Genomic DNA, 16,067 nt, shown 5'->3' with positions numbered 1-16,067 from the left:
TACTGTAGAACAAGAGGACATTACTAGTCAGGTTAGATGTAGAGTTATATACTGTAGAACAAGAGGACATTACTAGTCAGGTTAGATGTAGAGTTATATACTGTAGAACAAGAGGACATTACTAGTCAGGTTAGATGTAGAGTTATATACTGTAGAACAAGAGGACATTACTAGTCAGGTTAGATGTAGAGTTATATACTGTAGAACAAGAGGACATTACTAGTCAGGTTAGATGTAGAGTTATATACTGTAGAACAAGAGGACATTACTAGACAGGTTAGATGTAGAGTTATATACTGTAGAACAAGAGGACATTACTAGACAGGTTAGATGTAGAGTTATATACTGTAGAACAAGACAAAACCATGAGGTCTGTGATTAACAGTTGACCCATCAGTATTATAGTAATAAACCATGAGGTCTGTGATTAACAGTTGACCCATCAGTATTATAGTAATAAACCATGAGGTCTGTGATTAACAGTTGACCCATCAGTATTATAGTAATAAACCATGAGGTCTGTGATTAACAGTTGACCCATCAGTATTATAGTAATAAACCATGAGGTCTGTGATTAACAGTTGACCCATCAGTATTATAGTAATAAACCATGAGGTCTGTGATTAACAGTTGACCCATCAGTATTATAGTAATAAACCATGAGGTCTGTGATTAACAGTTGACCCATCAGTATTATAGTAATAAACCATGAGGTCTGTGATTAACAGTTGACCCATCAGTATTATAGTAATAAACCATGAGGTCTGTGATTAACAGTTGACCCATCAGTATTATAGTAATAAACCATGAGGTCTGTGATTAACAGTTGACCCATCAGTATTATAGTAATAAACCATGAGGTCTGTGATTAACAGTTGACCCATCAGTATTATAGTAATAAACCATGAGGTCTGTGATTAACAGTTGACCCATCAGTATTATAGTAATAAACCATGAGGTCTGTGATTAACAGTTGACCCATCAGTATTATAGTAATAAACCATGAGGTCTGTGATTAACAGTTGACCCATCAGTATTATAGTAATAAACCATGAGGTCTGTGATTAACAGTTGACCCATCAGTATTATAGTAATAAACCATGAGGTCTGTGATTAACAGTTGACCCATCAGTATTATAGTAATAAACCATGAGGTCTGTGATTAACAGTTGACCCATCAGTATTATAGTAATAAACCATGAGGTCTGTGATTAACAGTTGACCCATCAGTATTATAGTAATAAACCATGAGGTCTGTGATTAACAGTTGACCCATCAGTATTATAGTAATAAACCATGAGGTCTGTGATTAACAGTTGACCCATCAGTATTATAGTAATAAACCATGAGGTCTGTGATTAACAGTTGACCCATCAGTATTATAGTAATAAACCATGAGGTCTGTGATTAACAGTTGACCCATCAGTATTATAGTAATAAACCATGAGGTCTGTGATTAACAGTTGACCCATCAGTATTATAGTAATAATCATAATCTCTTTATGTGAAACTCTAACAAGACAACAGCCCACTTACGTCGTTCTTCCAATCGTTGTCTTTGCTTCTCTGTAGACAAAAGACAACAAATGTGTAAAAGCACAATAGTAAAAAGTACAATAATAATTAATAATCATTAAAAGCCTGGATGTCTGTTCCACTCGGTAATCTAATTAGCATAATGCTAAACTAAACTCTGACTTTAGTGTCTGGGGGTCTAAAAAGGTAATTCACCCGTTTTGCTCTACAAGCTTCACACTGGTACCTATATATAGTTATATCCTGATCCAATACAGGACTGAAGGTAACCTGGTATAAATGAATAGAGTCTAATGGACAGGATATGGATCATTCCTAGTTATATCCTGATCCAATACAGGACTGAAGGTAACCTGGTATAAATGAATAGAGTCTAATGGACAGGATATGGATCATTCCTAGTTATATCCTGATCTAATACAGGACTGAAGGTAACCTGGTATAAATGAATAGAGTCTAATGGACAGGATATGGATCATTCCTAGTTATATCCTGATCCAATACAGGACTGAAGGTAACCTGGTATAAATGAATAGAGTCTAATGGACAGGATATGGATCATTCCTAGTTATATCCTGATCTAATACAGGACTGAAGGTAACCTGGTATAAATGAATAGAGTCTAATGGACAGGATATGGATCATTCCTAGTTATATCCTGATCCAATACAGGACTGAAGGTAACCTGGTATAAATGAATAGAGTCTAATGGACAGGATATGGATCATTCCTAGTTATATCCTGATCCAATACAGGACTGAAGGTAACCTGGTATAAATGAATAGAGTCTAATGGACAGGATATGGATCATTCCTAGTTATATCCTGATCTAATACAGGACTGGTCTGAAGGTAACCTGGTATAAATGAATAGAGTCTAATGGACAGGATATGGATCATTCCTAGTTATATCCTGATCCAATACAGGACTGAAGGTAACCTGGTATAAATGAATAGAGTCTAATGGACAGGATATGGATCATTCCTAGTTATATCCTGATCCAATACAGGACTGAAGGTAACCTGGTATAAATGAATAGAGTCTAATGGACAGGATATGGATCATTCCTAGTTATATCCTGATCCAATACAGGACTGAAGGTAACCTGGTATAAATGAATAGAGTCTAATGGACAGGATATGGATCATTCCTAGTTATATCCTGGTCACCCCTCAGAGCCTGGTTCCTCTGGTCTACCCAGTACAGCCAGTAGAGGACTGGTCACCCCTCAGAGCCTGGTTCCTCTCTACCCAGTACAGCCAGTAGAGGACTGGTCACCCCTCAGAGCCTGGTTCCTCTCTACCCAGTACAGCCAGTAGAGGACTGGTCACCCCTCAGAGCCTGGTTCCTCTGGTCTACCCAGTACAGCCAGTAGAGGACTGGTCACCCCTCAGAGCCTGGTTCCTCTCTACCCAGTACAGCCAGTAGAGGACTGGTCACCCCTCAGAGCCTGGTTCCTCTGGTCTACCCAGTACAGCCAGTAGAGGACTGGTCACCCCTCAGAGCCTGGTTCCTCTGGTCTACCCAGTACAGCCAGTAGAGGACTGGTCACCCCTCAGAGCCTGGTTCCTCTCTACCCAGTACAGCCAGTAGAGGACTGGTCACCCCTCAGAGCCTGGTTCCTCTCTACCCAGTACAGCCAGTAGAGGACTGGTCACCCCTCAGAGCCTGGTTCCTCTCTACCCAGTACAGCCAGTAGAGGACTGGTCACCCCTCAGAGCCTGGTTCCTCTCTACCCAGTACAGCCAGTAGAGGACTGGTCACCCCTCAGAGCCTGGTTCCTCTCTACCCAGTACAGCCAGTAGAGGACTGGTCACCCCTCAGAGCCTGGTTCCTCTGGTCTACCCAGTACAGCCAGTAGAGGACTGGTCACCCCTCAGAGCCTGGTTCCTCTCTACCCAGTACAGCCAGTAGAGGACTGGTCACCCCTCAGAGCCTGGTTCCTCTGGTCTACCCAGTACAGCCAGTAGAGGACTGGTCACCCCTCAGAGCCTGGTTCCTCTCTACCCAGTACAGCCAGTAGAGGACTGGTCACCCCTCAGAGCCTGGTTCCTCTCTACCCAGTACAGCCAGTAGAGGACTGGTCACCCCTCAGAGCCTGGTTCCTCTCTACCCAGTACAGCCAGTAGAGGACTGGTCACCCCTCAGAGCCTGGTTCCTCTCTACCCAGTACAGCCAGTAGAGGACTGGTCACCCCTCAGAGCCTGGTTCCTCTCTACCCAGTACAGCCAGTAGAGGACTGGTCACCCCTCAGAGCCTGGTTCCTCTCTACCCAGTACAGCCAGTAGAGGACTGGTCACCCCTCAGAGCCTGGTTCCTCTCTACCCAGTACAGCCAGTAGAGGACTGGTCACCCCTCAGAGCCTGGTTCCTCTGGTCTACCCAGTACAGCCAGTAGAGGACTGGTCACCCCTCAGAGCCTGGTTCCTCTCTACCCAGTACAGCCAGTAGAGGACTGGTCACCCCTCAGAGCCTGGTTCCTCTGGTCTACCCAGTACAGCCAGTAGAGGACTGGTCACCCCTCAGAGCCTGGTTCCTCTGGTCTACCCAGTACAGCCAGTAGAGGACTGGTCACCCCTCAGAGCCTGGTTCCTCTGGTCTACCCAGTACAGCCAGTAGAGGACTGGTCACCCCTCAGAGCCTGGTTCCTCTCTACCCAGTACAGCCAGTAGAGGACTGGTCACCCCTCAGAGCCTGGTTCCTCTCTACCCAGTACAGCCAGTAGAGGACTGGTCACCCCTCAGAGCCTGGTTCCTCTCTACCCAGTACAGCCAGTAGAGTACTGGTCACCCCTCAGAGCCTGGTTCCTCTCTACCCAGTACAGCCAGTAGAGGACTGGTCACCCCTCAGAGCCTGGTTCCTCTGGTCTACCCAGTACAGCCAGTAGAGGACTGGTCACCCCTCAGAGCCTGGTTCCTCTCTACCCAGTACAGCCAGTAGAGGACTGGTCACCCCTCAGAGCCTGGTTCCTCTCTACCCAGTACAGCCAGTAGAGGACTGGTCACCCCTCAGAGCCTGGTTCCTCTGGTCTACCCAGTACAGCCAGTAGAGGACTGGTCACCCCTCAGAGCCTGGTTCCTCTGGTCTACCCAGTACAGCCAGTAGAGGACTGGTCACCCCTCAGAGCCTGGTTCCTCTCTACCCAGTACAGCCAGTAGAGGACTGGTCACCCCTCAGAGCCTGGTTCCTCTGGTCTACCCAGTACAGCCAGTAGAGGACTGGTCACCCCTCAGAGCCTGGTTCCTCTGGTCTACCCAGTACAGCCAGTAGAGGACTGGTCACCCCTCAGAGCCTGGTTCCTCTCTACCCAGTACAGCCAGTAGAGGACTGGTCACCCCTCAGAGCCTGGTTCCTCTGGTCTACCCAGTACAGCCAGTAGAGGACTGGTCACCCCTCAGAGCCTGGTTCCTCTGGTCTACCCAGTACAGCCAGTAGAGGACTGGTCACCCCTCAGAGCCTGGTTCCTCTGTCTACCCAGTACAGCCAGTAGAGGACTGGTCACCCCTCAGAGCCTGGTTCCTCTGGTCTACCCAGTACAGCCAGTAGAGGACTGGTCACCCCTCAGAGCCTGGTTCCTCTGGTCTACCCAGTACAGCCAGTAGAGGACTGGTCACCCCTCAGAGCCTGGTTCCTCTGGTCTACCCAGTACAGCCAGTAGAGGACTGGTCACCCCTCAGAGCCTGGTTCCTCTGGTCTACCCAGTACAGCCAGTAGAGGACTGGTCACCCCTCAGAGCCTGGTTCCTCTCTACCCAGTACAGCCAGTAGAGGACTGGTCACCCCTCAGAGCCTGGTTCCTCTGGTCTACCCAGTACAGCCAGTAGAGGACTGGTCACCCCTCAGAGCCTGGTTCCTCTGGTCTACCCAGTACAGCCAGTAGAGGACTGGTCACCCCTCAGAGCCTGGTTCCTCTCTACCCAGTACAGCCAGTAGAGGACTGGTCACCCCTCAGAGCCTGGTTCCTCTGGTCTACCCAGTACAGCCAGTAGAGGACTGGTCACCCCTCAGAGCCTGGTTCCTCTGGTCTACCCAGTACAGCCAGTAGAGGACTGGTCACCCCTCAGAGCCTGGTTCCTCTCTACCCAGTACAGCCAGTAGAGGACTGGTCACCCCTCAGAGCCTGGTTCCTCTCTACCCAGTACAGCCAGTAGAGGACTGGTCACCCCTCAGAGCCTGGTTCCTCTCTACCCAGTACAGCCAGTAGAGGACTGGTCACCCCTCAGAGCCTGGTTCCTCTCTACCCAGTACAGCCAGTAGAGGACTGGTCACCCCTCAGAGCCTGGTTCCTCTGGTCTACCCAGTACAGCCAGTAGAGGACTGGTCACCCCTCAGAGCCTGGTTCCTCTCTACCCAGTACAGCCAGTAGAGGACTGGTCACCCCTCAGAGCCTGGTTCCTCTCTACCCAGTACAGCCAGTAGAGGACTGGTCACCCCTCAGAGCCTGGTTCCTCTCTACCCAGTACAGCCAGTAGAGGACTGGTCACCCCTCAGAGCCTGGTTCCTCTGGTCTACCCAGTACAGCCAGTAGAGGACTGGTCACCCCTCAGAGCCTGGTTCCTCTCTACCCAGTACAGCCAGTAGAGGACTGGTCACCCCTCAGAGCCTGGTTCCTCTCTACCCAGTACAGCCAGTAGAGGACTGGTCACCCCTCAGAGCCTGGTTCCTCTCTACCCAGTACAGCCAGTAGAGGACTGGTCACCCCTCAGAGCCTGGTTCCTCTGGCTACCCAGTACAGCCAGTAGAGGACTGGTCACCCCTCAGAGCCTGGTTCCTCTCTACCCAGTACAGCCAGTAGAGGACTGGTCACCCCTCAGAGCCTGGTTCCTCTCTACCCAGTACAGCCAGTAGAGGACTGGTCACCCCTCAGAGCCTGGTTCCTCTCTACCCAGTACAGCCAGTAGAGGACTGGTCACCCCTCAGAGCCTGGTTCCTCTCTACCCAGTACAGCCAGTAGAGGACTGGTCACCCCTCAGAGCCTGGTTCCTCTCTACCCAGTACAGCCAGTAGAGGACTGGTCACCCCTCAGAGCCTGGTTCCTCTGGTCTACCCAGTACAGCCAGTAGAGGACTGGTCACCCCTCAGAGCCTGGTTCCTCTGGTCTACCCAGTACAGCCAGTAGAGGACTGGTCACCCCTCAGAGCCTGGTTCCTCTGGTCTACCCAGTACAGCCAGTAGAGGACTGGTCACCCCTCAGAGCCTGGTTCCTCTGGTCTACCCAGTACAGCCAGTAGAGGACTGGTCACCCCTCAGAGCCTGGTTCCTCTGGTCTACCCAGTACAGCCAGTAGAGGACTGGTCACCCCTCAGAGCCTGGTTCCTCTGGTCTACCCAGTACAGCCAGTAGAGGACTGGTCACCCCTCAGAGCCTGGTTCCTCTGGTCTACCCAGTACAGCCAGTAGAGGACTGGTCACCCCTCAGAGCCTGGTTCCTCTCTACCCAGTACAGCCAGTAGAGGACTGGTCACCCCTCAGAGCCTGGTTCCTCTGGTCTACCCAGTACAGCCAGTAGAGGACTGGTCACCCCTCAGAGCCTGGTTCCTCTGGTCTACCCAGTACAGCCAGTAGAGGACTGGTCACCCCTCAGAGCCTGGTTCCTCTGGTCTACCCAGTACAGCCAGTAGAGGACTGGTCACCCCTCAGAGCCTGGTTCCTCTGGTCTACCCAGTACAGCCAGTAGAGGACTGGTCACCCCTCAGAGCCTGGTTCCTCTGGTCTACCCAGTACAGCCAGTAGAGGACTGGTCACCCCTCAGAGCCTGGTTCCTCTGGTCTACCCAGTACAGCCAGTAGAGGACTGGTCACCCCTCAGAGCCTGGTTCCTCTGGTCTACCCAGTACAGCCAGTAGAGGACTGGTCACCCCTCAGAGCCTGGTTCCTCTCTACCCAGTACAGCCAGTAGAGGACTGGTCACCCCTCAGAGCCTGGTTCCTCTCTACCCAGTACAGCCAGTAGAGGACTGGTCACCCCTCAGAGCCTGGTTCCTCTCTACCCAGTACAGCCAGTAGAGGACTGGTCACCCCTCAGAGCCTGGTTCCTCTGGTCTACCCAGTACAGCCAGTAGAGGACTGGTCACCCCTCAGAGCCTGGTTCCTCTGGTCTACCCAGTACAGCCAGTAGAGGACTGGTCACCCCTCAGAGCCTGGTTCCTCTCTACCCAGTACAGCCAGTAGAGGACTGGTCACCCCTCAGAGCCTGGTTCCTCTGGTCTACCCAGTACAGCCAGTAGAGGACTGGTCACCCCTCAGAGCCTGGTTCCTCTCTACCCAGTACAGCCAGTAGAGGACTGGTCACCCCTCAGAGCCTGGTTCCTCTGGTCTACCCAGTACAGCCAGTAGAGGACTGGTCACCCCTCAGAGCCTGGTTCCTCTGGTCTACCCAGTACAGCCAGTAGAGGACTGGTCACCCCTCAGAGCCTGGTTCCTCTCTACCCAGTACAGCCAGTAGAGGACTGGTCACCCCTCAGAGCCTGGTTCCTCTGGTCTACCCAGTACAGCCAGTAGAGGACTGGTCACCCCTCAGAGCCTGGTTCCTCTCTACCCAGTACAGCCAGTAGAGGACTGGTCACCCCTCAGAGCCTGGTTCCTCTGGTCTACCCAGTACAGCCAGTAGAGGACTGGTCACCCCTCAGAGCCTGGTTCCTCTGGTCTACCCAGTACAGCCAGTAGAGGACTGGTCACCCCTCAGAGCCTGGTTCCTCTCTACCCAGTACAGCCAGTAGAGGACTGGTCACCCCTCAGAGCCTGGTTCCTCTGGCTACCCAGTACAGCCAGTAGAGGACTGGTCACCCCTCAGAGCCTGGTTCCTCTCTACCCAGTACAGCCAGTAGAGGACTGGTCACCCCTCAGAGCCTGGTTCCTCTCTACCCAGTACAGCCAGTAGAGGACTGGTCACCCCTCAGAGCCTGGTTCCTCTCTACCCAGTACAGCCAGTAGAGGACTGGTCACCCCTCAGAGCCTGGTTCCTCTCTACCCAGTACAGCCAGTAGAGGACTGGTCACCCCTCAGAGCCTGGTTCCTCTGGTCTACCCAGTACAGCCAGTAGAGGACTGGTCACCCCTCAGAGCCTGGTTCCTCTCTACCCAGTACAGCCAGTAGAGGACTGGTCACCCCTCAGAGCCTGGTTCCTCTGGTCTACCCAGTACAGCCAGTAGAGGACTGGTCACCCCTCAGAGCCTGGTTCCTCTCTACCCAGTACAGCCAGTAGAGGACTGGTCACCCCTCAGAGCCTGGTTCCTCTGGTCTACCCAGTACAGCCAGTAGAGGACTGGTCACCCCTCAGAGCCTGGTTCCTCTGGTCTACCCAGTACAGCCAGTAGAGGACTGGTCACCCCTCAGAGCCTGGTTCCTCTCTACCCAGTACAGCCAGTAGAGGACTGGTCACCCCTCAGAGCCTGGTTCCTCGGTCTACCCAGTACAGCCAGTAGAGGACTGGTCACCCCTCAGAGCCTGGTTCCTCTCTACCCAGTACAGCCAGTAGAGGACTGGTCACCCCTCAGAGCCTGGTTCCTCTGGTCTACCCAGTACAGCCAGTAGAGGACTGGTCACCCCTCAGAGCCTGGTTCCTCTCTACCCAGTACAGCCAGTAGAGGACTGGTCACCCCTCAGAGCCTGGTTCCTCTCTACCCAGTACAGCCAGTAGAGGACTGGTCACCCCTCAGAGCCTGGTTCCTCTGGTCTACCCAGTACAGCCAGTAGAGGACTGGTCACCCCTCAGAGCCTGGTTCCTCTGGTCTACCCAGTACAGCCAGTAGAGGACTGGTCACCCCTCAGAGCCTGGTTCCTCTCTACCCAGTACAGCCAGTAGAGGACTGGTCACCCCTCAGAGCCTGGTTCCTCTGGTCTACCCAGTACAGCCAGTAGAGGACTGGTCACCCCTCAGAGCCTGGTTCCTCTGGTCTACCCAGTACAGCCAGTAGAGGACTGGTCACCCCTCAGAGCCTGGTTCCTCTCTACCCAGTACAGCCAGTAGAGGACTGGTCACCCCTCAGAGCCTGGTTCCTCTCTACCCAGTACAGCCAGTAGAGGACTGGTCACCCCTCAGAGCCTGGTTCCTCTGGTCTACCCAGTACAGCCAGTAGAGGACTGGTCACCCCTCAGAGCCTGGTTCCTCTGGTCTACCCAGTACAGCCAGTAGAGGACTGGTCACCCCTCAGAGCCTGGTTCCTCTCTACCCAGTACAGCCAGTAGAGGACTGGTCACCCCTCAGAGCCTGGTTCCTCTGGTCTACCCAGTACAGCCAGTAGAGGACTGGTCACCCCTCAGAGCCTGGTTCCTCTGGTCTACCCAGTACAGCCAGTAGAGGACTGGTCACCCCTCAGAGCCTGGTTCCTCTGGTCTACCCAGTACAGCCAGTAGAGGACTGGTCACCCCTCAGAGCCTGGTTCCTCTGGTCTACCCAGTACAGCCAGTAGAGGACTGGTCACCCCTCAGAGCCTGGTTCCTCTGGTCTACCCAGTACAGCCAGTAGAGGACTGGTCACCCCTCAGAGCCTGGTTCCTCTGGTCTACCCAGTACAGCCAGTAGAGGACTGGTCACCCCTCAGAGCCTGGTTCCTCTGGCTACCCAGTACAGCCAGTAGAGGACTGGTCACCCCTCAGAGCCTGGTTCCTCTGGTCTACCCAGTACAGCCAGTAGAGGACTGGTCACCCCTCAGAGCCTGGTTCCTCTGGTCTACCCAGTACAGCCAGTAGAGGACTGGTCACCCCTCAGAGCCTGGTTCCTCTGGTCTACCCAGTACAGCCAGTAGAGGACTGGTCACCCCTCAGAGCCTGGTTCCTCTGGTCTAGCCAGTACAGCCAGTAGAGGACTGGTCACCCCTCAGAGCCTGGTTCCTCTGGTCTACCCAGTACAGCCAGTAGAGGACTGGTCACCCCTCAGAGCCTGGTTCCTCTCTACCCAGTACAGCCAGTAGAGGACTGGTCACCCCTCAGAGCCTGGTTCCTCTGGTCTACCCAGTACAGCCAGTAGAGGACTGGTCACCCCTCAGAGCCTGGTTCCTCTGGTCTACCCAGTACAGCCAGTAGAGGACTGGTCACCCCTCAGAGCCTGGTTCCTCTGGTCTACCCAGTACAGCCAGTAGAGGACTGGTCACCCCTCAGAGCCTGGTTCCTCTGGTCTACCCAGTACAGCCAGTAGAGGACTGGTCACCCCTCAGAGCCTGGTTCCTCTGGTCTACCCAGTACAGCCAGTAGAGGACTGGTCACCCCTCAGAGCCTGGTTCCTCTGGTCTACCCAGTACAGCCAGTAGAGGACTGGTCACCCCTCAGAACCTGGTTCCTCTGGTCTACCCAGTACAGCCAGTAGAGGACTGGTCACCCCTCAGAGCCTGGTTCCTCTGGTCTACCCAGTACAGCCAGTAGAGGACTGGTCACCCCTCAGAGCCTGGTTCCTCTGGTCTACCCAGTACAGCCAGTAGAGGACTGGTCACCCCTCAGAGCCTGGTTCCTCTCTACCCAGTACAGCCAGTAGAGGACTGGTCACCCCTCAGAGCCTGGTTCCTCTGGTCTACCCAGTACAGCCAGTAGAGGACTGGTCACCCCTCAGAGCCTGGTTCCTCTGGTCTACCCAGTACAGCCAGTAGAGGACTGGTCACCCCTCAGAGCCTGGTTCCTCTCTACCCAGTACAGCCAGTAGAGGACTGGTCACCCCTCAGAGCCTGGTTCCTCTGGTCTACCCAGTACAGCCAGTAGAGGACTGGTCACCCCTCAGAGCCTGGTTCCTCTGGTCTACCCAGTACAGCCAGTAGAGGACTGGTCACCCCTCAGAGCCTGGTTCCTCTCTACCCAGTACAGCCAGTAGAGGACTGGTCACCCCTCAGAGCCTGGTTCCTCTGGTCTACCCAGTACAGCCAGTAGAGGACTGGTCACCCCTCAGAGCCTGGTTCCTCTCTACCCAGTACAGCCAGTAGAGGACTGGTCACCCCTCAGAGCCTGGTTCCTCTCTACCCAGTACAGCCAGTAGAGGACTGGTCACCCCTCAGAGCCTGGTTCCTCTCTACCCAGTACAGCCAGTAGAGGACTGGTCACCCCTCAGAGCCTGGTTCCTCTGGTCTACCCAGTACAGCCAGTAGAGGACTGGTCACCCCTCATAGCCTGGTTCCTCTCTACCCAGTACAGCCAGTAGAGGACTGGTCACCCCTCAGAGCCTGGTTCCTCTCTACCCAGTACAGCCAGTAGAGGACTGGTCACCCCTCAGAGCCTGGTTCCTCTCTACCCAGTACAGCCAGTAGAGGACTGGTCACCCCTCAGAGCCTGGTTCCTCTGGTCTACCCAGTACAGCCAGTAGAGGACTGGTCACCCCTCAGAGCCTGGTTCCTCTGGTCTACCCAGTACAGCCAGTAGAGGACTGGTCACCCCTCAGAGCCTGGTTCCTCTGGTCTACCCAGTACAGCCAGTAGAGGACTGGTCACCCCTCAGAGCCTGGTTCCTCTCTACCCAGTACAGCCAGTAGAGGACTGGTCACCCCTCAGAGCCTGGTTCCTCTGGTCTACCCAGTACAGCCAGTAGAGGACTGGTCACCCCTCAGAGCCTGGTTCCTCTGGTCTACCCAGTACAGCCAGTAGAGGACTGGTCACCCCTCAGAGCCTGGTTCCTCTCTACCCAGTACAGCCAGTAGAGGACTGGTCACCCCTCAGAGCCTGGTTCCTCTGGTCTACCCAGTACAGCCAGTAGAGAGGTTCTTACCCAGGTGATAGACTAGATCAGGTTTATATTCCAGTGATATGTAACCAGAGGTAGAGAGGTTCTTACCCAGGTGATAGACTAGATAAGGTTTATATTCCAGTGATATGTAACCAGAGGTAGAGAGGTTCTTACCCAGGTGATAGACTAGATAAGGTTTATATTCCAGTGATATGTAACCAGAGGTAGAGAGGTTCTTACGCAGGTTGAAGACAAGGTGAGGTTCCAGATCCAGTAGAATCCTGTAAAATCCTGTTTGGCTGTTTCACAATCGGACACCTCGGCGTGCAAATGATTATTTAATGTCTGTACCATCCGAACTGTTTGAGCTAGAAACTATTTGGACCCCGTAGTAAAAAGGTAAAACTCTCCTGAACATGTTGTGATCTACAACGACAACAAGCTGAATGTCTAATGGACAGGATATGGATCATTCCTAGTTATATCCTGATCTAATACAGGACTGAAGGTAACCTGGTATAAATGAATAGAGTCTAATGGACAGGATATGGGTCATTCCTAGTTATATCCTGATCTAATACAGGACTGAAGGTAACCTGGTATAAATGAATAGAGTCTAATGGACAGGATATGGGTCATTCCTAGTTATATCCTGATCCAATACAGGACTGAAGGTAACCTGGTATAAATTAATAGAGTCTAATGGACAGGATATGGATCATTCCTAGTTATATCCTGATCCAATACAGGTCTGAAGGTAACCTGGTATAAATGAATAGAGTCTAATGGACAGGATATGGATCATTCCTAGTTATATCCTGATCTAATACAGGACTGAAGGTAACCTGGTATAAATGAATAGAGTCTAATGGACAGGATATGGATCATTCCTAGTTATATCCTGATCTAATACAGGACTGGTCTGAAGGTAACCTGGTATAAATGAATAGAGTCTAATGGACAGGATATGGATCATTCCTAGTTATAATCTAAGCAACACCCCATAATGACAAAGCAAAAACAGGTATTTAGACATTTTTTGCAAATATATACAAATATTTTAAAAAACTGAAATTGTTTAATGATGAGACATCAAGGACCAGTCAGACATCAAGGTTAAACTCACCTTTATGTTTTCTCCACCAGTAGACACCACCAGCTGAAGCTGTAAGAACTACAACAGCTGCTGCTATTAGACCAACAATCAACCCTACTTGTGATTTAGGAAACACCTCATCTGAAACAGAGAAGCCATGTCAAACCATTACAACACTACATATATACTGTACAGGAAGTAAAGCATCATTTATAAATACTACTGAAAACAGACCAATCAGGTCATCCCCTAGGAAACCGTCCTCCACTAACTAGTCTAACTAACTAGGGGTCTCAGGTATTTGGGTTAACCAATGAAGACCTCACCTGGGACATGAATCTCTGTCTCCTTCAGGTGGTTGATCTCCTGCTGTTGAACTCTACAGGTGAACCTGTTGGTGTCAGTCTGGTTCACGGTGACATGTCGTCTCACAGTGTAGAGGCCCTCTGAGTCCCTGTGTATCTCTGGAGGTCCATCAGCAGGGAGGATGGTTCCAGAACTGTCCAGCCACTCCATCTCAGGTTCAGGAAACCAGCCTCCAGACTCACACTTCAGGACCACCCCCCAGCCTTTAGTTCCATCAATAGAGATCACTGGCTGAGATACAGCACCTACACAGATACCAGATAAAACAGATCACTGGCTGAGATACAGCACCTACACAGACACCAGATAAAACAGATCACTGGCTGAGATACAGCACCTACACAGATACAAGATAAAACAGATCACTGGCTGAGATACAGCACCTACACAGATACAAGATAAAACAGATCACTGGCTGAGATACAGCACCTACACAGATACCAGATAAAACAGATCACTGGCTGAGATACAGCACCTACACAGATACCAGATAAAACAGATCACTGGCTGAGATACAGCACCTACACAGATACCAGATAAAACAGATCACTGGCTGAGATACAGCACCTACACAGATACCAGATAAAACAGATCACTGGCTGAGATACAGCACCTACACAGATACCAGATAAAACAGATCACTGGCTGAGATACAGCACCTACACAGATACAAGATAAAACAGATCACTGGCTGAGATACAGCACCTACACAGATACCAGATAAAACAGATCACTGGCTGAGATACAGCACCTACACAGATACCAGATAAAACAGATCACTGGCTGAGATACAGCACCTACACAGATACCAGATAAAACAGATCACTGGCTGAGATACAGCACCTACACAGATACCAGATAAAACAGATCACTGGCTGAGATACAGCACCTACACAGATACCAGATAAAACAGATCACTGGCTGAGATACAGCACCTACACAGATACAAGATAAAACAGATCACTGGCTGAGATACAGCACCTACACAGATACCAGATAAAACAGATCACTGGCTGAGATACAGCACCTACACAGATACAAGATAAAACAGATCACTGGCTGAGATACAGCACCTACACAGATACAAGATAAAACAGATCACTGGCTGAGATACAGCACCTACACAGATACAAGATAAAACAGATCACTGGCTGAGATACAGCACCTACACAGATACCAGATAAAACAGAGATCACTGGCTGAGATACAGCACCTACAGATACAAGATAAAACAGATCACTGGCTGAGATACAGCACCTACACAGATACCAGATAAAACAGATCACTGGCTGAGATACAACACCTACACAGATACCAGATAAAACAGATCACTGCCCTCGGATTCGGTAAATATCTGCTCCAGATAATTAGGTGTAATGACAGCAGGTATTTATTTAGTTTAATTATAATCTACACACACTGATTCATATTATTGACATTCATGCCTATTGATGTTCATGTGTAACCTTTAAATGTATTGACTGGCAATTTTAAAGTAATTTATATTTGCCTCACAATGTATTCCACCGTGATTTCATTATGCGATTGAATTAACTGTAAATCTACAGCAGGAAATGGGAAAATGGTGGAGAAAATTATATAGACTTTTTCAATAAGTCTAAAGTTATAATGTTATGTCTTGAACATGTGAATTATGCAGAAAGTCTAAGTATGTAGCACATTTCCTATATACACTGTTTTGTAAGTCTCCGTGTTTCTGTGTTGCAGTATGCATCCAAGCCCAATCAAACAGGGTGTGGCCACGGTGCCAGCCTCTGAGCCAGTAGTACGGGAGAAGGTTTACTTCAACAGGAAACCATTACCCAAGCCTGCTCCCCCTCCCCCACAGCAGAGAGACTCACGCAGGGGCAACGGAGAGGCAGAGGAGAGGTCCCCCCCATGGGAGTGAGCCATCAGGTTGGAAAACAGGGGGCGTCTGGGGACCCTTTCCTTGATATGACCCAGACCAGGGGACCTGTAGAGGTGTGCCAGCTACGCTCCACCCTGAGAGAGAGGTGCCTGGACAGGGACATCCTCCGGGCTACGGTCACCCTGAGAGAGAGGTGCCTGGACAGGGACATCCTCCGGGCTACGGTCACCCTGAGAGAGAGGTGCCTGGACAGGGACATCCTCCGGGCTACGGTCACCCTGAGAGAGAGGTGCCTGGACAGGGACATCCTCAGGGCTACGGTCACCCTGAGAGAGAGGTGCCTGGACAGGGACATCCTCCGGGCTACGGTCCACCCTGAGAGAGAGGTGCCTGGACAGGGACATCCTCCGGGCTACGGTCACCCTGAGAGAGAGGTGCCTGGACAGGGACATCCTCCGGGCTACGGTCACCCTGAGAGAGAGGTGCCTGGACAGGGACATCCTCCGGGCTACGGTCACCCTGAGAGAGAGGTGCCTGGACAGGGACATCCTCCGGGCTACGCTC

General features: G+C 51.4%; 1 protein-coding gene across 1 annotated transcript in view; it reads right to left on the bottom strand.

Moving 5' to 3' along the window:
- Nucleotides 1-16,067, bottom strand: part of LOC106591299 (uncharacterized) — a 105,905-nt gene that overhangs the window by 67,472 nt on the left and 22,366 nt on the right. The window contains exons 3-5 of the mRNA XM_082964613.1: nt 13,594-13,878; nt 13,298-13,408; nt 1,537-1,566 (exon numbers count right to left, since the gene is read on the bottom strand). Coding sequence (XP_082820739.1) covers nt 1,537-1,566; nt 13,298-13,408; nt 13,594-13,878 — 426 coding nt within the window. The remainder of the gene's footprint in view (nt 1-1,536; nt 1,567-13,297; nt 13,409-13,593; nt 13,879-16,067) is intronic.

This window comes from Salmo salar, chromosome 18 (assembly GCF_965601325.2).
Source record: "Salmo salar chromosome 18, fSalSal1, whole genome shotgun sequence".
NCBI classification, from domain to species: Eukaryota; Metazoa; Chordata; class Actinopteri; order Salmoniformes; family Salmonidae; genus Salmo; species Salmo salar.
The sequence above is the reverse complement of the archived record's forward strand: the minus strand, read 5'-3'. Positions and strand labels throughout refer to the sequence as shown.